This window comes from Rhodnius prolixus, unplaced genomic scaffold (genome assembly GCF_049639745.1).
Source record: "Rhodnius prolixus isolate KJV_2025 unplaced genomic scaffold, Rpr scaffold_8, whole genome shotgun sequence".
Classification (NCBI taxonomy): Eukaryota; Metazoa; Arthropoda; class Insecta; order Hemiptera; family Reduviidae; genus Rhodnius; species Rhodnius prolixus.
Window position 1 is genome coordinate 15,579,968 of NW_027411593.1, and position 26,828 is coordinate 15,606,795.

Sequence of the window (26,828 nt, forward strand, 5' to 3'; positions counted from 1 at the left end):
CTGGGTGATCATTCTCTTCTTCGTCGCTGTCATTTCCTTCTTCCGGTTCGTCTTCTCGGATGTTCTGAACGATTTCTTCAGGACTAAGGCATGCAAACTGTGGAGCATCTTGTATCACAATCGAACCACTCTAAAATGTCTTGTCGATTCACGTTTTCACCTCCTTCCATCGATTGGGTGAGACGAGCGAAAAATCAGGTATAAAAGAGTTGCTGCCACGCCTACAATATTATGTTACATCGGAAGACAAAACATTTTTCTGTCGCCACTGAAAATTAACTTTTGTTTCGGCGCCGATCCAGGTGTTCTTATGATGACTCACATGAACCCGGTTAATCCGAATCCCGGTTGTACTGTAATAAAATCTAAAGAGAGCTCTTTAGTAAACAATAAAGTAATTAATTGAAATATATGAGTGATGCAATTATTTCTGAACAGCATTTTATTAAAAGTATGATGAAGCTTCGAGAATAGATTTAGATGAGTGCGATTCGAAATATGAGGCCTTCTCTTTTAAATTACTGTAATATTTTTCTTTCTCTTAAAACTTCTAGTTGGATCTAATCGAATCCAAGATAAAATTACTTGATATTACTATAGTCAAGAGCCAGAAGCCAAAATCAGATTGTTATAACAAAAAAGTATTGACGGTATTATCCCATCAGATGGATGATATATCCTAATTGTACAAAAATAACATCGAACAGCCGTTCTCAATATGTTAGTCTGACCGTTTATTGTTGTTAAAAACGTCGTTCTTCTGGCACCAATACTGTACAAAATATTTTCAATTGTTTGAACGAAAAGATGGAGCCCAACCAAAATTCTTTTAGTGTTTGAATTCACGTGCTACCGCAGTGAGTGTTTGTGGATAGGCCGTGCCAGTCAAGAACTGCCGGCTGTCTTCTGTTTTGAAATGGCACGTCCCATTTCTAACCAATCAGGACGTGTATGCTTTCTACTTGTATTCATCACACATCTATTTCTGTTCGCAGGTTCTGTCCTCTGTTTCTTCTCTCTTGTCTCATATCCACTCTTTGGAATTCTTTCTTCTTCTTCTCCTTTGAGACCACCGAGCACATGGCCCACTAAAGTCGGTTATAAACAGTTAACTTCCGCTTTTTTTAACCTCCAAATAGTTCTATGTAATGTGTAATATAAAGTAAATACTACTCGCTAAAAATTGTAGTTTACAAGAAAACCTTACTACGTATTACTAAAAAAATAAGTCGTGAGAGTGTGCATATTAGAAGTTAAAAATTAAATTGAAAATAATCATGGTCAATGGAGCCGATAATTGCCGACAATAACCGATCTCATTCGGCGTGAGAGAAATATAAGAGAGAATTGTAATATTAAAAGCCGGGGTAATGCTGGATGGGTTAGAGAATAAAGGTTTTCCTAGAAACCACCTCTTTTTTCTAGAATTTTGCTGTATACTCTAACCCATCGGTCTTTCATGGCATAGTTTTGGACTGAATTTACTTCTCGTTATTTAGTTTATCCCCTCTATATCTCTGGAACGGATACTCGCAGAAATTTCAAATTTGATATTTCATTCAAGTGCCATTACAGGAAGCAACAATAAATTTTTGGTCAAAATAGGTCCACCGGAAGTACCACTTTACTGAATAGATTTTTCACTTTTTTTAACTCTTTTGAAAAAAACCGCTCGTCCGATTTTCTTGAAACTTGGCATAATTATAGCTCACAAATAGTTCTATAACTTTTATACGAAACATTTTTCTGAAATCCTTTGATTAAGGGCACTTTTGGGGGAAGGGGTGGTGGGTCAGTCCGGGAGAATGCCAGTTCGCTGTAATGTATGGACTTAGACCCTGTTAAACTTTATTAGGATTAAATGTGAAACAAAAATTATGTATTTGAAGTAAATTGGCCTACTGGAAATACTACTTTATAAATAAATTTTGGTTTTTAAGTTGCATCTACCCACTAATGAATATAACTATATAAAATTTTACATTAACGAACTAGATTAATTATTTACCTTTTTTTTATTTTACATAACTTTTTTTTAATCCGTAGCTACTGGATAAAACGAAGTACCAATCAATTAATCGAAGTAGGAACATAAACCAACAATGTTTACTTTCTAACTGTGTTTGAACTTGCGCTTAAATAGGATGTAAAAAGACAAGAAAAGAATCGTTAATTTATGTTGTGAGTTTGTTTTAAGATTTTTTAATTTTATAGCGTCATAACTTCCTTTTTTTCAACCAATGGATTAATAATTTAATACCTTTTATTACAATCAATCTAAGTTAAATGGAGTAATATACTGAACAAATATTTTTTATATGAAAATGACCAGCGTAAGAGTGTGTGACATCTGATGGTAATGAAAATTTAATGCAGTACACTTTGAAATTTGAATAAAACAACCTTTTTCCAACTTTTCAAAATGGCAGAAATTACGAACTGAATTACGAGGGTCTTTTGAAAAGTCCGTGCAAAAATAAAAACTACTTAATTTTTTGGGGTAAACCTTTTTTATTTTTCAACATAGTCTCCTTTTAGGCTTATACACTTCGTCCAACGCTGCTCTAGTTTGTTGATCCCTTTCGAATAATAGGATTTGTCCAAGTCTGAAAAATAGCCATTCGTTTCTGCAATCACCTCCTCGTTTGAATAAAATCTTTTTCCCGCCAGCCATTTCTTCATATTGGGGAACAAATAGAAGTCCGAGGGAGCCAAGTCTGGAGAATAGGGGGCATGTGAAACGAGTTGGAACCCTATTTCCATTAATTTTGCGACCACAACTGCTGAGGTGTGAGCTGGTGCGTTGTCGTGATGGAAAAGGACTTTTTTGTGGGCCAATCGTGGGCGTTTTTCTTGCAGCTCGGTTTTCAAACGGTCCAATAACGATGAATAATATGCACCTGTAATAGTTTTAACCTTTTCCAGATAGTCGATGAGGATTATTCCTTGCGAATTCCAAAAGACAGTCGCCATAATCTTTCCGGCCGAAGGAACGGTCTTCGCCTTTTTTGGCGCAGATTCCTCTTTGGTAACCCATTGTTTAGATTGTTCTTTGGTCTCAGGAGTGTAGTGATGTATCCATGTTTCATCCACAGTGACGAAACGACGCTTAAAGTCCTGCGGATTCTTCTGGAACAGCTGCAAACCGTCCTTGCAACACTTCACACGATTTCGTTTTTGGTCAAGCGTGAGCAATCGCGGCACCCATCTTGCGGATAGCTTTGTCATGTCCAAATGTTGATGCAAAATATTATGTACCCATTCATTCGAGATGCCCACAGCACTAGCAATCTCAAGCACCTTCACTCTTCTGTCATCCATCACCATATCATGGATTTTATCAATGATTTCTGGAGTAGTAACCTCAACAGGGCGTCCAGAACGTTCAGCGTCACTTGTGCCCATATGGCCACTCAGAAAATTTTGAAACCACTTATTAACTGTTCCAATCGAAGGTGCAGAGTCACCATAATGTTTATCAAGCTTCTCTTTAGTCTCCTGAGGCGTTTAGCCTTTCATAAAGTAGTGTTTAATCAACACACGAAATTCTTTTTCGTCCATTTTTTGAAAATCACTCGACTTCCTCGATTCAAACGAATGCCAAACACAAAGAAATAGACCGATCTGGCTGAAACTTGGTGTGTGTTCTTCCAAGAGATGCTACTAACTAAACATAACCTCGATACGCGCCAGTGGTGCTATCTCTCTGACTTTGCACGGACTTTTCAAACGACCCTCGTATACAAAAAAAAAAAAATGAAGATGGGTACTAGCTGATTTGTGTACCTTTTGCCGTTTAATCTTAATCTTAAATTGGCACGCATTCTAATCGGATTTTATTGTGCCGAGCCACTTGATCTAGGGCCCTTTTTACATTCCTCAGACCAGGGAAGAGGTAGTTCTGAAGGAAGAGAGGAGTTAATTAACGACAAAAGTAGTGTACTTATTTTTTAATAATATAGTACAATAATATAATATAATACAATAATACCAAAGATATAAAAGTGAAGTTACTTAGAGAATTAATTCTATTTCACAGAATTCTTTAATTTTAGATCAAAAAATACTTTTGGGTTAAATTTCAAACAAGCACGCGATTGTGACACACTTTAGAACACTGAAACTCTTACTAAAAATAACAAATTAACGGTAAAAAAAGAAAAGAAAAAGAGATTAAGAAACTTTTATATCTTCTACTAATTCCACAGAATGGAAAATAAAATCATTACTCACAATTAATATGTACATATAAATAAGGGATTAAACCTATAAAAATAATAGATATAAATAAAATGAAACAAGAATGAATTTATAAAAACAGATGGTTGATAATATAGGAAGTGACAGGCCGTTTGGTAACCAATTTAAATGTGGTTTGCCTAAAGCGGTAAGTTAACAGGTTAAAACCTGGTGGACTCGTGCAATGCCAAAGGGGACTTTTAATGCAAATTGTAATATGTAACGGGGTCCCAAATAAAAGAGTCCCATCCCAAACTTTAGGCACATTATCCTTTATAGATCGTCTTAAATGGATAAACGGGAAAAATTTGTTGTGAAATTAACGTTTCCATCATTTTTTTTACAAAAACAAAAAACTTTTCTTCTTAACCCAAAATATTGCAATTGTACTCATTTTCGATTTAATTTCACAGAAATATATGTATTGAGGTTACAGGACTAAGTAAAAGTGATTTTTGAGGGAAGCGATTAGCTATGAGGTTGAGCATACTGGACTCCCACGCGGAGGTCCCGGGTTCGAATCCAGCAGCTGACCTGGAGGTTTTCTCTTCCTAGGAGCTTCTTACAGCTCACTGTCCGGTGATGGACAGTGTTGTCTGTAACGAGGGAACACTGTCCGGAAGCCGGCAGTGCACTGGAAAAAGCTCCGGGCGCTAATAATCTCAGCTGTTGATGCGAAAAAGTGATTTTTACAAATTGGACAATAAGTGATAATCTGCATTTATCAAAAATCTCTTTAACAAAAACTTACGCTTTAAAAAGTTAAATTTAAGATTAAGATTAAACGACAAAAGGTACACAAATCAGCTAGTACCCATCTTTTTTTTTTTTTTTGTATAATTCAGTTCGTAATTTCTGCCATTTTGAAAAGTTCGAAAAAGGTTGTTGTATTCAAATTTCAAATTTTACTGCATTAAATTTTCATTACCATTAGATCTCACAAGGTTGAGGGCTTTCCCTACCAGTTCCTTATGCGCTACAATCTCCTTTGGTCTCAAGGTACCAAAGATATCGTATCGCAGTTTCTCAATTGCAACATAATCGAACAACAGGTGAGAGGCCGAATCTTCCTCTTCCTGGCACAATCTGCACATCGGTTCCGAGCTAGTAAGCCCTATCTTGTACAGATGCTTTCTGAACCTTCCGTGCCCTGTGAATTAGCCTGTAATCAGAGTGATCTGATTTCTGCCCAAAGTCAGAGTCACTTTGGTTTTTTTGTGTACACTACAAGGGCATAACCCTCTTGCTATGTTTGACCTCAGGAAGCATCACCCAGTTCTTTTCCATGTTCTCTCCAGATCCAATCTCTGAGAGCCTCACGAAGTGCACCCCTAGTGATCCCCAGGACTGGTTCCGTGCCAATGAAAGGAGTGTTAGCTAAGGTGCTTCATAGAAAGTGAGGTTTCATCTACTAGACTTAAAGGGGAAGGCACAGTAAGCCTCTTGTGGCTACGGTGCCGTGGGGCATGGGTCCCATCCCGCCGTTCAAAATCTAATTTGTGAAGAAGACGGTTTTATTTGAACCTGACTGGTGGTATCTTAAAAATATATTTGGGATCCGCATCAAATAATGGTTTATGTTTATTTTAGTTTATTTTGAATATTTCAGCAAGGCAATATTTTTTGATGTTAATAAGATTATTGGAAAATACATGGAGAAACTCAAACCGTACTCTAATATCCATTTCTCTCTTCTACTACAGATAGTTTGTAAAAATAGATTTCCCCAGACTGGTGAAGTATCCAAAACTATTTGTCAATCAAAATTTACAAGTCAAAAGTCGACAATATTACAATAACTTCTGTAACTTAATATCTTAAATGAGATTAGGAATGAAGACGAACACTTGCCGCTAATTAATGCTACAAAAAAAATGTATTCCACTAAAAAAGGAAGGTAATTATTCTGTTCTCCTCTAGTTGTCTCTTAAGTCGCTAGATATCGCTAACCCAGTTACTTTAAATTGTTTCACAATACTTTTAACCAAAACAGAATGTTTTTTGTTTATTCAAAGAGATGTAGAATTCTTTTCTTAAATTATTCCTTTTTGTTAAACTGATACAATGTCACGGCCATTTTAAAATGGCCATACTGTACAACTAGCACACATTGCTGTGTATTTTTTTGTTGCACACAAGTTTACTACGACAATGTTAAGGCTACCGTTAGTTGCTAGTTTTATCATACACAAATCTATGTGTTGTGTACGCAGAAATGTGCCATTATGGAGGAACTACATACTATAAGAGACATTGCTGAACACAAAAGTAGGTAACTCTTTCAACAATGACGTCACTGCTTTCTCAGCACCCTGTTGTTTCATTTTCACTTTTCAAATTTCTTCATGATTCTTTTCTATTTTATTGTTTTCATTTCACTTCCACTTTATTCCTTTCTTTTATTTATTTTTATGTTTCGTTGTTTACAGTTTTATTTTTTATTACTTCTATTTTCACTTCTATGGGTGTCCGGCAAGCACTCATTGGAGGAAATCTCAAATCTTGTCCTCGTATCTCCAAGTTCTCTTTCTTATTATCTTCTCAAATCTGTTTGAGGACTCTGGGACTTGATCCCATGGCTTTCAAACTGACTTTCATCATTAAGACTTGGAGAAAACTTATCAACATGGTGCAAAACTTTTTATTTATTCAAAAAAATATTTATAACTTCCCTTACTAAATAATAGAACTATTGTAATAATAGGATGAAAAATTAATGCCAGTTTCAATCATTATAAACTTTATTATACCGACAAAACAGTATAAAATTTCAAAACTGACATGAACAATTTAAACAACATATACGCCAACTTACTACAAAATACTTGGACTATTGGCAACACTGACTTCCGCACAACCAAATACATATCTCACACACAGACCGATGGACACTCAGTCCATGAACAGACAAGACAGAAGACACACCAACCCTTTAAAGATGTAAAACAGTATATTGTAAATTAGGTAAATATTTTTGTAAATAATAATTATTGTTAACACACTGTAAATATGTTCCACAGACCTGAAGATGACTTAGTCCCAAGGTCGAAAGCTCGCGGCATAATAAAGTTTATCCTGACTGAAACTGGCATTAATTTTTCATCCTATTTGAAACTAGGATTCAGTCCCCAAAAATAATGAACACTGTATTGTAGCAAAGTAAACATTTTCAAATTCGAATTTTTTAACGAAAATATCCATTTTGAGATACCCTTGAGTCCCTGAGAAAGTAGTTTTTAGAAGATGGTCTATTGGGTATAGTGTGGGTATCTACGAGGGTCGTTTGAAAAGTCCGTGCAAAGTCAGAGAGATAGCACTACTGGCGCGTATCGAGGTTATGTTTAGTTAGTAGCATCTTTTGGAAGAACGCACACCAAGTTTCAGCCAGATCGGTCTATTTCTTTGTGTTTGGCATTCGTTTTAATCGAGGAAGTCAAGTGATTTTCAAAAAATGGACGAAAAAGAATTTCGTGTGTTGATTAAACACTACTTTATGAAAGGCAAAACGCCTCAGGAGACTAAAGAGAAGCTTGATAAACATTATGGTGACTCTGCACCTTCGATTAGAACAGTTTATAAGTGGTTTCAAAATTTTCGGAGTGGCCATATGGGCACAAGTGACGCTGAACGTTCTGGACGCCCTGTTGAGGTTACTACTCCAGAAATCATTGATAAAATCCATGATATGGTGATGGATGACAGAAGAGTGAAGGTGCGTGAGATTGCTAGTGCTGTGGGCATCTCGAATGAACGGGTACATGATATATTGCATCAACATTTGGACATGACAAAGCTATCCGCAAGATGGGTGCCGCGATTGCTCACGCTTGACCAAAAACGAAATCGTGTGAAGTGTTGCAAGGACGGTTTGCAGCTGTTCCAGAAGAATCCGCAGGACTTTAAGCGTCGTTTCGTCACTGTGCATGAAACATGGATACATCACTACACTCCTGAGACCAAAGAACAATCTAAACAATGGGTTACCAAGGGGGAATCTGCGCCAAAAAAGGCGAAGACCGTTCCTTCGGCCGGAAAGATTATGGCGACTGTCTTTTGGGATTCGCAAGGAATAATCCACATCGACTATCTGGAAAAGGTTAAAACTATTACAGGTGAATATTATTCATCGTTATTGGACCGTTTGAAAACCGAGCTGCAAGAAAAACGCCCACGATTGGTCCACAAAAAAGTCCTTTTCCATCACGACAACGCACCAGCTCACACCTCAGCAGTTGTGGTCGCAAAATTAATGGAAATAGGGTTCCAACTCGTTTCACATCCCCCCTATTCTCCAGACTTGGCTCCCTCGGACTACTATTTGTTCCCCAATATGAAGAAATGGCTGGCGGGAAAAAGATTTTATTCAAACGAGGAGGTGATTGCAGAAACGAATGGCTATTTTTCAGACTTGGACAAATCCTATTATTCGGAAGGGATCAACAAATTAGAGCAGCGTTGGACGAAGTGAATAAGCCTAAAAGGAGACTATGTTGAAAAATAAAAAAGGTTTACCCCCAAAAATTAAGTAGTTTTTATTTTTGCACGGACTTTTCAAACGACCCTCGTATGTGTTTGTTGTATGAATAAAATATCTCAAAAAGCTGTAACTTTAACAATTCCCGAATGAAGGATCAGGATTCAGGTTTATATACATTATATTCGTGAGTCTTTATAGAATTAAGTCTTTTAGAGTCGGTTTTTGGACTGGAATCTTCAAGTTTGAATAAATAGCTATGTAGATTCAAGGATTATTTTACGAAATATTATCTTCTATACAGGAAAAACTATCTTGATTCCGCATTACTTTCTGCTGCTTAGATAACCTTAAATTCTATATGTAGTTTAGAAAGATTTAAAATATACTCGTAGTTGATGATAACTGATGATTCTCAATTTCAGACTTTGCAGTAAAAGATGAGTACAGGCGACAAAAAAGAAATGTGTCATCTTTTGAAAATGAAAATGAATTAAAAAGAAGTAAGACTATCTTAAAAATAATTAAAAAAAAAAATTGTTTCAAAATGTGCATAGTCTTTTGTCATACTCTACTTATTTGCTAGCCTACCATCAAAGTAGGTAGGTATTTAGCTAATAATTTGAAGTTAAATTGTGGAAAGAATTGCGACTTCTTTAATTGCACTAATAACTACAATCAGCTAGCTAGTACCGTTCCTAATTGTAAACAGAAATAGCTCGCTGTTTTTCAACAACTGTAAACACTGTAAAACTAGGAATGTAAACACTGCCGCAGGTTTACTATTTCCAGTATTGTTTTTACTTCTTTGGCACGTTCATTGAAAAACAACCGACTTAGTGGTAAACTATTCCCGTTCGGTACTTTCATTCAGTGTGTACTTCGCTCAGCCATACAGAAATCTACTCTACAGTTTGTATCTATTTATACGCTTACAATGTTGTAACTTGCATGTTATAACATGCATACTAACCTCTTAACGGATCTACATTTACACACGCTACAGTAATCAGTAGCCTTATTGCAAAGCGTAATCTACAAAACTCCGTCTCAAGTAGTGAAGATAATTGCGAAAAGATAGAAATATTTTCAATCTTCATTGTGTAGGCTCCGAATAAGCCCAGTTGTTCTATTTGTTCTATTAACGATTATAAGGATTCTTTTTCAACACCTGTTAAATTTGATATATTCAATGCCAACACAACTAGTGTTAATTGTTCGATAATTCTTAAGTCGATTAAGCGAGTTCCACATTTTCGAGATATTACTGTTATTATCTAATAAAAAACAAGGCACGAGTTAAAAATTTATTCAATATTATTAAAGACCAATTACCACTTGCAAGAAATACTGTTATAAAAGAAATATAATTGGATAATTTCATTTAACTGATTTGAGTAAGGTACTTATTTATTTTATCGATCATGTTTAACTACTTTCAAAGCATTAATATTGTGAACGTTAATATTCTTTAAGAAGTACTAAAAATATATACAATTAATTAAGAGTTCTATTCTTATTAAAATAATACCAGAGCCACAAATTGATTATAATCAGTAGTGCACAATTCCAGCTTTCTATCTGTATTAATGATGGAGATAAAAGGTTACAAACTTTGGGTTCTTTAAATTTCCTTCATATTTCGAATGGGTTTATCTACTGTCCTGTTTGCGTAATCTCTGCGAAAATATTTACAATTATAATACTCGTTTACCTCTACAATAGTGCGCAATTCCAGCTTTCTATCTGTATTAATGACGGAGATATAAGGTTACAAAGTTTGGCTTCTTTACATTTCCTTCATATTACGAATGGCTTTATCTCCTGTCCTGTTGGCGTAATCTCTGCGAAAATATATACAGTTATAGTACTCATTTACCTCTACAATAGTGCACAATTCCAGCTTTCTATCTGTATTAATGATGGAGATATAAGGTTACAAACTTTGGGTTCTTTAAATTTCCTTCATATTTCGAATGGGTTTATCTACTCTCCTGTTTGCGTAATCTCTGCGAAAATATTTACAATTATAATACTCGTTTACCTCTACAATAGTGCGCAATTCCAGCTTTCTATCTGTATTAATGACGGAGATAAAAGGTTACAAAGTTTGGCTTCTTTACATTTCCTTCATATTACGAATGGCTTTATCTCCTGTCCTGTTGGCGTAATCTCTGCGAAAATATATACAGTTATAGTACTCATTTACCTCTACAATAGTGCACAATTCCAGCTTTCTATCTGTATTAATGATGGAGATATAAGGTTACAAACTTTGGGTTCTTTAAATTTCCTTCATATTTCGAATGGGTTTATCTACTCTCCTGTTTGCGTAATCTCTGCGAAAATATTTACAATTATAATACTCATTTACCTCTACAATAGTGCACAATTCCAGCTTTCTATCTGTATTAATGACGGAGATATAAGGTTACAAAGTTTGGGTTCTTTACATTTCCTTCATATTACGAATGGCTTTATCTCCTGTCCTGTTGGCGTAATCTCTGCGAAAATATGTACAGTTATTGTACTCATTTACCTCTACAATAGTGCACAATTCCAGCTCTCTAGCTGTATTAGTGACGGAGATATAAGGTTACAAAGTTTGGCTTCTTTACATTTCCTTCATATTACGAATGGCTTTATCTCCTGTCCTGTTGGCGTAATCTCTGCGAAAATATATAGTTATAGTACTCATTTACCTCTACAATAGTGCACAATTCCAGCTCTCTAGCTGTATTAATGACGGAGATATAAGGTTACAAAGTTTGGATACTTTACATTTCCTTCATTTTTCGAATGGCTTTATCTCCTGTCCTGTTGGTGCAATCTCTGCGAAAATACGTACAATTATAGTGCCCATTTTCCTCTACAATAGTGCACAATTCCAGTTCTCTATTTGTATTGAATAATAATATATAAAGTGATAAAGTTTGGGAAGCTAATTTTAGGTGGTTTACAAAAGTCCGCTGTAAATAAGGGAATGAATTAACATGCTATTATGTTACTGCATGGTTGATTTTTTTATTTTGCTTTTTTTTTTTGGTTTTTTGCATTTTTAAGAATCCAACAGAACAATAAAGGCTCCAGGGCTCAGTGGCTTGGGTGGTAAATTCGCAACATTATCCAATAATTTGCTCCAGAGTTTTAAGATAGTCTCCTCTAACATTTGAGTAATGAGTTTGGCAGTTACGTAGTAGTTTTTATTTAGCGTTCATCGAGAAGCCGAGGCTGGTCTTTAAGTAGCCCAGTCGAAAGTGCGATCATTTCTAGTTAGTTGTGTACAATACCTTTTGCTCTTTTGAACAAAACTAAGCTTTGAATACATTTTATTGATGATGGTTTTTCCCTAAATTTCGGAACAATGCCCACATTTTCAAAAGTCTAAAAGGAAAACCCAGTACCCATACGATTTTGGTACTTGGCAAGTGGGACTTGTAGGGAACTACTTGTCATGGGTATCTGCTTCTTTATGACTTTTCCGTATGCTTAACTGTAACCAAGCGTTCTTACCCCGATATAAGAATAATAGTTCGTACATGGTGTTCTATGCATTACATCAGAAATCAAACTAATAAATACCTCTTTATCTTTTGGCGGCCTTTCTCTTCTGCTGGGATAATAGTTTACTGGAATGGGATCCCGTGTGATAACTGTAGTTTTTGGCGTTCCCGACGATGATGCTGATGTGGGTGATGTGGTTGGCGCTGCGGCCGTCGATGAGGGTGCCGCCGATGAAGGTGTGACTGAGGTACTATTTCGCCCTTGCGCTAGGCCACTTCCTGCCACCGCTATCAGCATTACTACTTGCCACATCGCACCTCCACCTTGACGAACTTCCCTAAAACAGACAAAAAAAATATATTGTACACATTATTTCCCATAAATATTAAAAGGGTATAAAGGATACAGCGCCTAAGTGGCCAAAACTCGCATTATCAACGAAAAGCTGAAAATGCCTATCAATTACTATCTTGAGAACAAACACAGCCTTTTATATGTGAGTTTCGCTCACTTATTAAAAAACTTGAATATGTATAAAAATGGCCTAAACTGTGAAAACTGGGCCAGTTGTATTTTTTAACGTTCATTTCGGAAGTATAATCGGCAAAGAAAGTACAATATGAGAGTCACAATTTAAAATGAAAGGCATTTGCATTATAATAATTTATTTATACGTGTAATAATTCCTTCCAAAAATAATAATAATAAAAATGAAATTAAGAAGATTAAGTTTTTAGTAAGTTCCTAATATTGTTTATAAATAATGATATGCCCTCATTAGTCACATATCTGCCATTAAAAAGAGTTAATAACATGCTGGTACATTCCGCGGTTTACTTTTTATATTGTGAAAGTCGTTAATTACATATATACAATGTGTATATGCATTTATATATTATTATAAAATTATTTGTAAAACAAAGATATTTCATATTCTTCGTATATGCGTATTTACTGCAGAACAAATATACAGGGTGTTCATTTTAAGACGGCTCAAATGCATTTCATTCTTAAACGGTTGTTCTGAGCAAAAAAATGAGGAAAAATTTGTTGCCCGTCACCTCCTAGTTTCAGAATATACAGGGTGATCCATTTAAAACGCATCAATCGCTAATAACTTTTTAGGAAAGCGGAATTTCGAAAAAACACACGAAGTAAACTATATATTTTGTTTGGTCTAGTTTTCAAATTTTTCACCCCCGATGCTGTATCTTTATTTTTTGGCAGAGTTACGGCCAAAAACCCGATTGGGGTTTCATAAGGACCGCTGGTTTTGACAATGATTATGAAAACTTCATAAAAAACTGTGAAAAATGGCGTTAATTTCGTTTCGATATCCCTAATATTTGTCGAGATATTTAAGATCAAAGTTACAATTTTATCTATTCGTGAACGGTTTTCAATATTAATTTTCCACCAGAAATACACGTTTTTAAGTCATTTTTCACAGTTTTAAAAAAAAGTTTAAATTAAAAACAACATATTTCCACATTAGTATGTTTTGATTACTCTAGCAATCGCAATCGTTATGCCAAAAATAGTAAGAATTGATTTCGGTTAATTATATAAAATAAATCAGAGAGAAAAAAGGCTACGTTTCTGAAGGTTATATTTGCATTACATCATCAGAAACTGATGTATCTCAAATCATAATTACGGCGCCTCAGCAGGCACGTACAGTTAAAAATCCGGGCCTAAATATTAACATCTTCGCAACATCTCACCCTGTATATATATTTTGGAGAGCTTGTGTTTAAGTAGTATGAGTTTGTTTGTCTTGTAATGTCTTTGTCTGCTTTTGAAGTTATTCGTTCCATGGGCGATTTAATCAACAATTCTTTCAGTTGTACTACTTCAATTCTTAGACTGATTAGAGTGTACAGCTATATGAAGAAGAGACTAGAGGAGATTTGCTGAATCATTGGGATAATAAGAGCGTATGCACAATGATACTGCCCTACTATGAGGCCATTTTGCCTCCTAATGAAACTACTTCCTCTTCCTTCTCCACAGCCTTTTATTTCTTTCATCTCTTCTTAACTGTGTCTGCACTAATACATACGTACGTCTGTGTAGGTTTGGTTTTGTGATCATTTGTGGTATGAATTTCACCTTGTATAACAGAAATGTCATGATGAATTTGTCAAATCTTGCTTTTAATCTTGACAACTTACATAATGTAAGAGAAAAGGCTTGGTTCTAAGGTGCCCCTATTTAATTGCTTGATTTGTAAAATAATTTTTCTCACAATTGATCTCTGTCTAAAAGAAAACGAGAGAAAGTAATACGAGAATTTGATTATTCGGTACGAGATTTAACGCGAAGAATTTTCCAAAAAGGTTAAGATAACAGAAATGGGTGCATTAATGGTTGGAATGGCTGAGACATCTTTAAATTGACTCTAAGTGGCCAGACCACTTCACAAAACCGCAGAAATACTTAATTTTGACTAATAACAGTTCTATTTGTGAATTTATAATAGTGCAGTACGTAAAAACGTATATTTAACAAAAAAATTATGATTTTAAGTTTAAAATGTTGGATCTACCTGCACTGAGATAAAATTAACAGTTTAGTTTAGGAACGGATTAGTTCAGTGGATTTCCACGCAAGAATCCTTGGTTCGAACCCAGTGGTAGCCCAATAGTAAAAGCCTTTCATAGCTCACCATCCGGTGATGGACAGTGTTGTTTCCAACAGAGAACATTGTCTGGAAGCCGGCAGAGCAGGATTCCGGGCGCCACTAACCTTAGATACTTGAAAATTATTATTAGTATTTTAATGACGGGGGAAAAAATGTATGTCGTATCTTTCCCTCTAACCCAGAGGTCGCCTAAGTGATCTATATAGACCCCCAGGGGTCTATTTAACAAAAGTTGGGGGTCGATCTGAGCCAGGGGATCGAAGGAAAAACAATTTCGAACCCAATATAGCGAACCTTGCAAAGAAACACCAGGCACACCCATCTCATTAATTAAGAAGCAATACTGTAGGTTTTTTACTTCTTTATAATTACTTATTATTTAATAAATATTAAGGTATTTAAATTTCAACATTAAGATATTTTTCATAAAATTATTGTTACACAATGTAAAATTACTTTAACAAATGTTTTTTTTATTTTAATTTATCCTTTTAATGAAATTTACACCTGTACCTACAGCGTACAATAAGTAAATGCGATAAGTGTATAAATAAACAGCGTGGCAGACGTGAATGACGGTCATCCAGTGATGGCCGCCATTAGTCACCCAGTTGGTCACGGGGCCAACGGCGCCTCGGCCGGCTTCGAGGATTGGAGGGTAGCGTAGTTGAAGACAAGTTTGCAGCTAAAGGGTTGGGATGAAATGAGAGTTTTTAATGAAAATTTTTGTATCAGATTTTTTAGCTGTTCCGTAAAGTTCGAGTCCACAAGTCCATATTGGCGGTGAGAAGAGCTGTATAGAGTCGTTGTTTGTTCTGTAGTGAGAGTTTTGAGCGTTTGTCGACTAGTCTGGCTAGAAGTTTGTATCGTTTGTTTAGTTCGGTACGTTTAAGTCTATGTTTAAAATCATAAAATAAATGTACAAACAGATAGTACAGATAGTAGTACCTAATAGATAGTTTTATTTTAATTAACTGAAAATTCCTTTTATTGGGGTCGATGGAGATTTCAAAAAATCATATAGGGGTCCATGATCAAAAAAGTTTGGCGACCCCTGATCTAACCTGTCAATTTTTAACACCCATTTTGGGACAGTCTACAAGTTTTGGTTACCATAACGTCCTCAAAATCCCTCTAGTCAAAAGATCTAGCAAAAAACTTTTTCTATCACATTTCATTCCTCTGCAGCAGCTCATCCTAATTCTTAATCCTAATTCTTTAATCTTCTTCGCCAGTAATCCTTCTAAGTGATTGGTGAGAAGAGCAGAGTAATGATGGTTCATGATAGTGGAGTGCACCCAACTTGTAATGTTCCCCGGTTCAATACGAGTATACTTATTTTGGTGTTATAGAATTTAATTTTGGTAAAAATTGTTGCAGTGTTAAATTTCAATAAAAGAAGTTAAAAAACTGTTTATCTGGGAACTCCTAGTAATAATATTTTGTCATAAAATTACTGCTTTTTTAAAAAATTTATTAATTCCTTTCTATAAATATCATGTAATACAATAATTGCAATGCCTGCTGAATTAGATTTCATATTCAGTATATTTCGGGGTTTTTCTTAACTGCAGAATTATTATTTTCTCTGAAACCGATTTTCTTTGCAGAACATTTCTTATATTTCCTTCTCCGTTACCGTGATTCGTCATATCCTTTTCCCAACTCCAGTTCTTCAACCATTTGTTGGAAGTTTTTTTCTTTCTAAAGCCGTTTACATTGACCGTTAAAGTAAGCGTTCATCTCTTCTATTTTTCACTTCTTTTTTGCCAAGGCCTTCGGAATTACAGTTCCTATGTTTCCCCCTCTCCAAGTACTTTTTTCCTAAGTGCATTAAATGGTCGTCAGTACATCCCCGTGTCTTTGCTACGTCAAGAGGCGGTAGTTTTAATATCAAGGAGTTTTTATTTTGTATTGAGAGATATTTTTCTTTTATTTTCTTTTAATGCTCCAGTCATGTCTACAAGTATAACATGATTCATGACAGTACTCTTGGGGTTTAACTCACTGTAATTCTTTCCATCCATGCAATAGCATTATCAGTGCAGACAGTATTTACAGTTGAACACACATAGAAGTGGAGGAATAACAGGCCGATATACGGAAAATTGTAGTTCTTTTCATGGCTATTTCCTGAAAAGGTTAGCGCTTCTTTCTGTAGTTAAACTATTCTTTCTCACTGCTTCAAACGTGTAACTTAAGATGGTTTCATCTTTTATTGACGTAGTCAAACTGCTGCTTGTATCTATCTGCGTGTGAACCAGCTAGTGATGTTGGATACAGAGTAGTTTATTTATTTTTTTTTTTTTAACTGATGCGGAAGCAATTACTGCAACAGTTAAAAAAGATCAATACAGTATTATCAAATGGTTTGTTGTTTTCATGTGGCTTCCGGTGATGTATGCCAGTTATTGGCAAATTATCGGAAATAGTTAGCCCTTTATTTCAGCGAGTAAATTTTTTTTGAGTTGTGATCGTTTTGCGTGATCGTAGTTTAGAAACTGAATTTTTCCAAACCTGTTTTCTTGACTTTATGTTAGGTAACAAACTGAGAGGGTCACTTCCATAATAATAATAATAAAAAGGGAAGGGATTAGCTATGCGGTTAGTGGATTGGATTCCCACGCGGAGGTCCCGGGTTCGAATCCGGGTCCTTAGATTTTCTCTTCCTAGGAGCTTCTTACAGCTCACTGTCCGGTGATGGACAGTGTTGTCTGTAACGGAGAACACTGTCCGGAGGCCGGCAGTGCACTGAAAAAAGCTCCGGGCGCCAATAACCTTAGATGTTGAAGCGCCTTAAATAAATAAATAAATAAAAAAAAATAGTAATAATAATAATAAAATATCAATTTTTTTCAATTAAATAAAAATTAGATGTGTGGCTTAGCATCGACTTCTTGTCAATATTCCTCTGATATACGTAACTACTTCCTGTGGACGGGGAGTAAGAATACATCCACAGTATCCCTGCTTGTCGTAACGACAAGACTAATAGAGAAACCCCCTCCTGAGTCCCACAGTCCGTGCACTCAGGAGTACCCCCAATTTATTCCTCTTTTTCTTCTCCCATTTCCTTCCACTTCCTTTCCTTATTCATCAGCGGGTCTAGGGGTTGGAGATACCGATGTTAAACTTCCTGGCCCTCCAGGTTGGGGGTGTTGAGCGTGGGGCCGACCTCCCCTTCCAACAAGTAATCAAAAAACATATGATTACGAAACCACCAAGAAAGAAAACAATCCGGATGGATTTAATTGGTAAACGACCTAGGGCGCGAGGGTTATGGTATATTGAAACGTGAACATGTTAGAAGTTTGTTTAGTCCCGGGGCCAGCTGGAGTTCAGAGGAAGAGAATCTCCGGGTACTGATTGTAAGATGTTGAAGAAGAAAAACTCTAGATAGAGAGGCTTGAGGTCGGGTCCTGGCGGAGGCCAATGTCCTACTCGGACCGTAGAACCACAGTTGAGTTGAGTGTACTTAATTTCTTAATCGCCCATTTCCCACCATAAATTGTGGCTCCTTTTTGGCCGATCCTCCTTGCAGGTTTGTCTTCTGCTCACCACTTCCTTCTTCCTCTTCTAAAAATTGAGCCTAAGTATTGAAGCATTCCTTCTGCAGTTTACTCATTTTACGTCCTAATCACGTTCATTTCCTGATACAACTTTCTAAAGGATTTTTTTACATAAATTATTCTCACATCCCAGCATGTGAATTAGTCTTCCAATTTCCATCTATTCAATTCTAGATCCCGCTTTTTCCTCGGCCACAACCATTTAGTTGTCAGAAAGAAAGAAAAATTGATACAAGAAGTGCTTCTATCTTCTGTTAGCAAATCCATGTCCCTCACATTTCCAAAACTATCCCCACCATAATTCTTACAAAAAAAAAAAAAATTAATTATTATATCTTCAAATTATTAAGTATGCTGTTAGAATACAAATCTCGCAGCATAAACAATACTTATTTTTTCCATAATCTCACACCGTGTGATTGCAGAAATCATCATTCTCCTAACTGCATCATCACTTCCTTATTACTACACTTTTACAGCTGATTAAGGCTGGAAACATAGTGGAGCGGCGATGATAGCTGCTTTAAATCAAAGAGACTGACGAGCAGCGAGCAAAGAGTTGCATGTACATAGTGACGAGTTTAGTCGCGTTCTCCTTTCGACGAGACATGATGGAGGAATTATTTCTATACAAAAATTCTTTCTTGAAAATTTGGTATTTACAAGCAGCTTAGAAGCAGGAGCCTCAGTGTACATGACTAGACATGAACATGGTGAATTCCATCACTAGTACCAACAACTTCGAGAGCATCCTAGCAAGTTTCATTCGTATTTTCGAATGTCTGTTTCAACATTTGATTACATTCTAGCCAGTGTTGAAGGCATGTTAATCAAGAAAAGGACGGATTTCAATGTTAACCCCATTAATCCTGTCCCATTCCTTATCCAACACAATTCGGTTGTAATGTGGATGATCCTTTTGGTCCCACAGAGGTTTCTTTAAAACAAACTACACCAATAAGTGCAGCAATATCCATTTTAACCTTGAACATTGAGCGCGATGAGAGCGAAGAAATCAAACATGTCATAACGCGTTGCTCTACTCTCTCTTGGTAGCGTTGCTCTATCTTCGCTTTGCGCGGTCCTATATGTTAACTTGTGTTTGTTTTCGCCGCTTTGCTCGTCGCTCCACTATGTTTCCATCCTTACAGTGCAAGATAATGCAGTAAACACTGTTATTGGAACTGCAAAAGAGTTCTTCAGCTGTTTTTTTGTCACTAATGTAAAGCTGATAACATATTAGCACCCAAAAATGTTATAGGAACGCTATACTTCCGGGAAATAAAAAAAAAATCTATATCCTTCGATTTACTTTTTTATTGTACCTTTGATAAGTTCTGGACCGTGAGAAGCAGAATAGAGGTTTGTGAATCGTTTCCATCTATATAAAAACTTAGCAGTAAGTTTATCACAAAGTAAGTTTACTAATTGCTTATAATGAAATAGTGTACAAAAAAATATTAAAAGAAGTTATAATTATTTGATTCACAAATGTTCGATTCTTTATATTTTATATATAAAAATTACTTTCATTTCAGTCTGTTCCACATCCTTATATAAGAAATATATATCCTGACCTTAATACTCAATATATTCTCGTCGATGTATTATATAGTTTATCCACTTTTATTAATTAATATAAAATACATTAAAAAATACAATTGATTACCTTACTTTTACTAATTCCCTTAAATATTTTAATTAAAACCAACCTTTATTAATGCCCTTCTTCAGTAGGAAGGGAATCCCTACGCTATCCAATGCTTCTCCGGACCTGTAGCTCCCCCTAGGGAGTCGAAGTATATCCCATATTATTGTAAAACGGAATCGAGTAGGTTTCAAAACTTCTTTTCCGTGGATATGTTTATACAGATTACAGAACTCTGGACTATTAGTAATGCTGTTTTTTCCTCTAAGTCCATTAACATATACACAGTTAGCTGTATAGCAATTTCTTCTTTTTCAGTCATTTAGTAAGTTTTTGCTAAATGTCATAACGGTTAACTGAGACATCAAGTCTGAAATTCTTGTATCAACTAACTCACCAGACAAACAGAGAGCATATTCTAGTGAACTATTCTCTAGCGTAGCTAATACTTCTCAGTACAGACTGGCCACTTAGTGTAGGCCATTAGCCTCCAATTCGGCTATTCTTAGATGGCTCTATTATGATGTCAAGTAGAAAGAAGAAAGTAGTACTGTAAATGCAAACAGTTTACTGTAATTCGTCATAAATACGTAATCTTTTTTAATGATTATTTCTTTTCAGCTATAAACTCTCTCACGGTAGACATTTAATTTATTTATTCTACACTATGATCTAGTGCTAATGTCAAATATCTAGTAAAACATTTTGAGGAAGAGACCGGATATAACTATCTCAGTATTCTTTTGTACATATTTTTTTGTACCTTGACCTAGTGTTAATCTTCGTGACTGTAAAACAGACAAACCGTAGTGTCAGAAAATTATTGTTTGGGCAAAAAATAGATTTACAAAAAAAGTTCTGAATTTGACATGAATTCCTCTTCCCTTGGAATGACTCTATTATTATCAAAAATAAATGAACAATTTCGGAATTTCGACTTTTTTTCTTGCTTTCATACATATTTTAGATTATATTTTTGGCTGGGAGTACCTTAAGGATGTATTCTTGCTCTACCCCTATACATCCTGTATACGGCTGATCATTTCAATCTCAACACTTTAACTGCAACAACTTTATTGGTTTGCAGATGATACTGCCATTCTATCCCATAATTGGGATCCCATTATTGGCCTCCATCCATACAACCTCGAATATCCTAGAATCCTGGTTTCGCAAATGGATTAATAGTAAGGTAAACGAGGCCACTTTAAACTACAATAACCTTTACCCTCTATCTATCTGAACCATATTACTTTTTATTCGGCAGATAAATGCGATATCTTGGATTATACCTTTAAAAAATGATGCAAATTGACTCTCTAATAAACGAAAAGAAACTCTACTAGCCCTAATTTGGAAATACGAACTTGTGCGGGACAGCTAAGCGTTCCAAACTTAACCGCATCCAATCCCTCCAATCGAAAATTCTATCCACCATCGTAAAGGCACCTTTCTACGTTAGCAATCATGCAATTCACCCAAAAAAATCCCTTCTGTTCTTTACTAAAAATCAAATGAAAATCCCGTGATAGTTGCAAAAGAATAACTGTTTAATACAGCGTTTCCCAACCTGTAGTACGCGAAAAATAATCAGTAATGGCGGACATAAAAAATTAAATCATAAAAATGTTAACGTTTTTTCCTATTAATAATATTATGCCGTAAATTGTTAATATGTACAGTAATAAAGGTTGGTCTGTCTCAACATATACGAGAAATTATAATAACACATTTAACAGGATTAAAATTGACTTTCATGGAGTATTTTCCAAAACCCGAAAATACAAATAATAATTTGATTACAAACCCCTTCTATAAAGAAAATTTAGGAAAAGCTACATCATTATCGATAAGAGATAAAGAAAATTTAATAGAATTATCATGTGACAGAACTTAGTATAACTATGTAAAAATCTCCATAAAGAGACTGATTGTAATGAGTAAGCTCTATCCAAGCAACATTAAATTTAATTGGTACTTACAGGTAGTTTGGATGCTTAAAAGAAATTAATTTAGAAGATTTGGGCACAAATATAATAATCCAAAAGAAGAACTTCGTAAATTAATTAATAATTTTGAAGAGAAAAATATGTACGCAATTTTTAATGTAAAAAAAGTTTTAAAACTAAGATCTTACACTTCACAAAGTTTATAAAGTGAACATAAACTTGAACTCCTTTGTAACTGATACATTGTATCTCTATACAAATAAAGATAATAATAATAAAATAACACACTCGGAATAACAAATTTCACGAAATACAATCATTTTTACGAAGTGGTACAATTTAGCATGATGTTCTACCAAGTGGTACGCGAGCCAAAGAAGGTTGGGAAACGCTGGTTTAACACATGTCGGTTACTTGAGAACAAGTGCTGTTACGCTTCTCTATTATACTAGCAACGAAGAAAATGAATGCTAAGTAAAAGATAAGATGAATTAGGAACTAATGCACAAATCTACTTAAAAGTGCAACAAAAATGGATTTAGTAGACAGGCAAGAAGAACAAGTGCAGAGATTGGTCACAAAGTAATGAGTTTTAATTATTGCTGAGCCAGCACTGGGATCCTACGAATCCATTGTTAAATTTTTCAATAATTTGCTAGTCTACAGTTAAAAAATTAAAATTTATATAGAAATATAAGTAGGGAATTGCAGAATGTGACAAGTAGTATGCAATAATATGTCTACTGGTTAAAAATATTTATAATATTAGTCTAACTTTTAATCATCAACATATTTAACGCGATTTCGTTTTTTAATGACAGAGAGCTGGTCGAAGTCAAATTATCTACATCAAACTGGTAAAACAAACACATGATGGTGGATAAAAATCTATCAGAGATTTGTTAAAAACATAAGTGCAGTAATTTTAGTTAAATGAGATTATTCTATAATTTTAATTAGATAATTATAACCAAACTATTAATTAGTTATTTGAGTTTTAGAGTGATTATCTTCAAGTTTTTAATGTCACCGAGATAGACGAGATTATATTACAGAAACTAGTTTTAGAATTCAGTCCGCATAGATCTCGCTTTATATCTGCCCTCTAACTGGCTAGTGAGAGGAATAGAGTTGTGTTTCCAATGTTTTGAAAACGGTATTATAAGTGTGCTGTGTTAAAAAGTTTTACTGTACATAACAGCACTGTATTCAACAGCTTGGAAGGGAGGTCCGTTCTAAATCTTTCTCACTGTTACAATAAATGATACGTCTGTGTATGTAATAGGTTATTTTTGTTGGACATACATAATTATGAACGTTGTATTCAGTTATGATAACTCTCTGTTCTTTGTGATTTCTGGGCCAATTCCTAATGGTTATTGACAAAATTACACGTGGAATATTGTAAATTGAAGTTATTTTTAGAAATAATCGCTTAAGAATTTTCTATGTGATGGAAATCGTACAAACCAAATCCACTCTTTGCCGAGTAGGTTATAGAAAATGAAAATATAACTAATTTAAAGTAATTTTGTAAGATGGGGGAGATTGATTTTGTATTTTTGCTTCCGTTTTTCGTGGACTGATCGCTTACTTAAACAAGAACTAAAAATAAAAAACAGTTAGACAATAGTTTAGGATGGTGCAAGGATATTATTTGCAGGAAAAGTGGATAAAAACGTGCAGGTACAGGAGAAAGTTGTAATTATTTTGTGCTGTAGGGGAATGGAAGGATCGTAGGTGGCCTATTTCGAGGCGCAATTGGTTAGGTTGGCAATCTAGAGTGCTGTGGAGTATCAACAGATGGTTTTAAAACATTTTAAGAGAACGAAATTTTAAGTTTCCTTCTTAGGCGAAGAAATTTAAGTAAAATTTAATAAATTTAAGTAAAACAAACAGCATCACCACCAGTATAATATTAGCAGGCATCTAAATAAAAAACATTTTGAAGAATATTTGCGGTAATTAAAACTCATGTTTGCATTTTAACCAAACATCTTTTTTTTATTTTTCAGAGCGACCACAAATATTATTCGTCGTGCATTAATAGGAATTGAGAACTCCAAGTTATGTTCCCAACTCGGCAGTTGTTAGGTCGCAGGCAAGAGACGACAAGTATGTCACATCTCTTGTAGCAGAAGTAAGCTACAAGGTTAAAAAGATACTTTTTTAAATGGGGACCGGTTTGATTAGAAGAGGAAAGATTTTATTTAAAAAAAAATAAAATTCAAAACCAGTTGAACGCTCTTAAAAAAAAACATTCCGTTTTGTATTCCATTTTCAAAATAGTGTCATCTATATAGTTCCACCATCTTTAATTCAATCAACTATTTAGAGTTAATATAGCTCACTCTTGCAATTTGCCGCTTCAAACATCATTAAGGGATTAACGTTGACGGTACAATGAGTTGGGAAACTAGAGGATGTGAGGAAATTGAAGCGTGGAACTTAGCATAAGACGGGATCTCGCAGCTTCTGAAACATAAGGAACAAGGAGATCTCGGTGCAAGGTTTTTTTTTTTCAACTGTATAAAATATACATCTAGAAAATACAGATATACAGATAAACATTTGATTGTGCCACAGAGCTGGCTCAGTGCCACAACCAGGATGACGGGATGAGAGAAACCAGCCAGCGCTGGAACTCTTTAGGAACTTATTGGGGTTTAGGAAGCAATGAGGTCACTTGGCCAACGCCGTTTTAAGCGACATGGAGGATTGTCAGGACGGGACGATGTGGATAGTGATTGAGCCAGAGGATTTGGGTGATCAGAGAGTTTGCTGTGGAAATTTAGGAATCGGGAGTGGATTAATTCATTTACATACGAAATATTGAGATCATGATGGAGGGTGCGGTTGGAGACATAGAATGATGCGTTAACGATTCGACGGAGGACTTTAGACTGGTAAGATTGGATAGGTTGGATGTTGGATGGTTTAGCGGAGCCCCCACAATTCTGCTCCATATGTCCATATTGGTCGTAATAGTTGTTTTGTAAAGTATAAGTTTGTTTTGTACGTTCATGGAGGATTTCGGTCCAAGGAGTCTCCTTAGTAGTCCGTATCGTCTGTTCAGTTCTTGTCTTTTAAGTCTTGTATGAGGGTTACAGGTTAGACGGCTGTCTAGGTAGAGCCCTAGAAAACGAACCTGTGTGGAAGTCGGTAGGTCAGTATTGTTAATAGTTAGTGGAGGGCAGGTCTGTCTTCGTAATGTGAATGTCACCTGTATACATTTAGTAGTGTTAAGTTTAATCCTCCATGAATTAGGTGCAAGGCAGAGTTCGATACAAAGTAAGGAGCATTAGCGGATTCGAAGGAGTGTTTTTTGACTGGAAGGATTGGATTTTGTAAATAATGAAACGGAATAGTTGGCTTGTCAGTTTTGGTTTTTGAACCTGCAGCCATCTCTTCAAATATCCTTTTTTCTATTATTTGTTGCTAATCGGCTTTGAAGATAGTGTTTACCGTTACAATCCTCTAAAGAATAATCTTCATATTAAATATACCTTATTTATTTATTTTAAATTATTAGAGCTATAGTGGACATAGTAAGCTTTAAAATACAATTTCCAATCATAATATTTAAACCGGACACCACATATAAGTTGTCAGGTGTACCACCTCTTCACCTGGTGTGCACCTTAAAGTGGATGGACTCGAGATTCCTTAGTGAAAGGTCAGCAGCTGCACTTATTACTGGACTGGAAAGTGAAGGTCCAACAATTCTATATTTCCTCTACATCTAGTTATCTTCAGATTCTATCTCAAATGTTCTTTTGGTACTAGTTTTATCTCTATACCACATCTTCCACACTAATCATCGCCTACTTAAGGCAATAGTTTCGTTTATATTTCATTATAGTTGTGGTTTATACATTGTGTGGTTTAACTTCCTTTGCTAATTTACATAAACAGGAAGTCTTATCTGTGCATTGAAAGCTTCAACAAAGTTGGCTGAATTAAGACACAGTTTGTATGACTAAAACCGTATAAAAAGATCTTTCCTGTATTTTGCTTCTCAAATAGTTTTAAATAATTTTAAAAAGTTTCTGTTTTTTGAGACATAAATCACTTTCTGTTATTAAAAATCTCAAGAATATTCTTTTAAGTCAGTTTTTATGAAAATATTTATTCTTTAACATTTTACTGTTTGTAGAACCGTGCTTTAGATGATACTTGTGAGTAACATCTACCCTCCCCGTTCTTAGAACTGCCTGAAAATGAATTCAAAATTAAGGTTATCAATTTACATGTATGTTGTAGAGTGATTATTTAAATGGTTTGGCTGTAAAGTAGAAGTAATGCCTATTTTTTTTTCTGGTGGTTACTTCTAACTACCTAACTAGATGTTCCAGACGGAGGAGAACAGCTAAAGTATTTTACTATAAATTTCTATGTGGCTATTAAATAACGAGACACATGCTGCTACTGAAGAACTATGCATGCGCCAAATCCTCACGACTGACAGCCGTGCAGCGTAAAGCCTTCTCTTTCGATTGTGCAGCGTCTCACGTGTTTGTAGAGAAATCTGTCTGACCGGAACCGTCGTTTGTGTAAGAAGTGTAGTGTAGTTTCGTTTAGCCGAAAACATGATACTACACATGTAGTAGAGCAACGAATTGTCGTGGAAATTTCACATGAAACTGAATAAAACCGCTACTGAAACTTATCTTTTATTAAAAGAAGTTTATGGCGATGAATGATAATCACGTGCGCGAGTTTTTGAGTGGTTCAAGCGTTTCCAAGATGGCCGAGAAGACGTTGGAAATAATGACCGCCTGGGTCGCCCTTCCACGTCCAA

The 26,828-nt window shown here is 35.3% G+C and overlaps 2 protein-coding genes across 7 annotated transcripts in view; one reads left to right on the plus strand and one right to left on the minus strand.

The window, feature by feature from the left end:
* The window catches only part of LOC141450929 (elongation factor-like GTPase 1), a 276,104-nt gene that overhangs the window by 86,267 nt on the left and 163,009 nt on the right, over positions 1-26,828 (plus strand). The gene's annotated exons all lie outside the window — the stretch shown is intronic.
* Positions 1-26,828, minus strand: part of dsx-c73A (doublesex cognate 73A) — a 132,586-nt gene that overhangs the window by 72,062 nt on the left and 33,696 nt on the right. The window contains exon 2 of the mRNA XM_074121864.1: positions 12,296-12,554. Coding sequence (XP_073977965.1) covers positions 12,296-12,529 — 234 coding nt within the window. The 5' untranslated portion in view covers positions 12,530-12,554. The remainder of the gene's footprint in view (positions 1-12,295; positions 12,555-26,828) is intronic.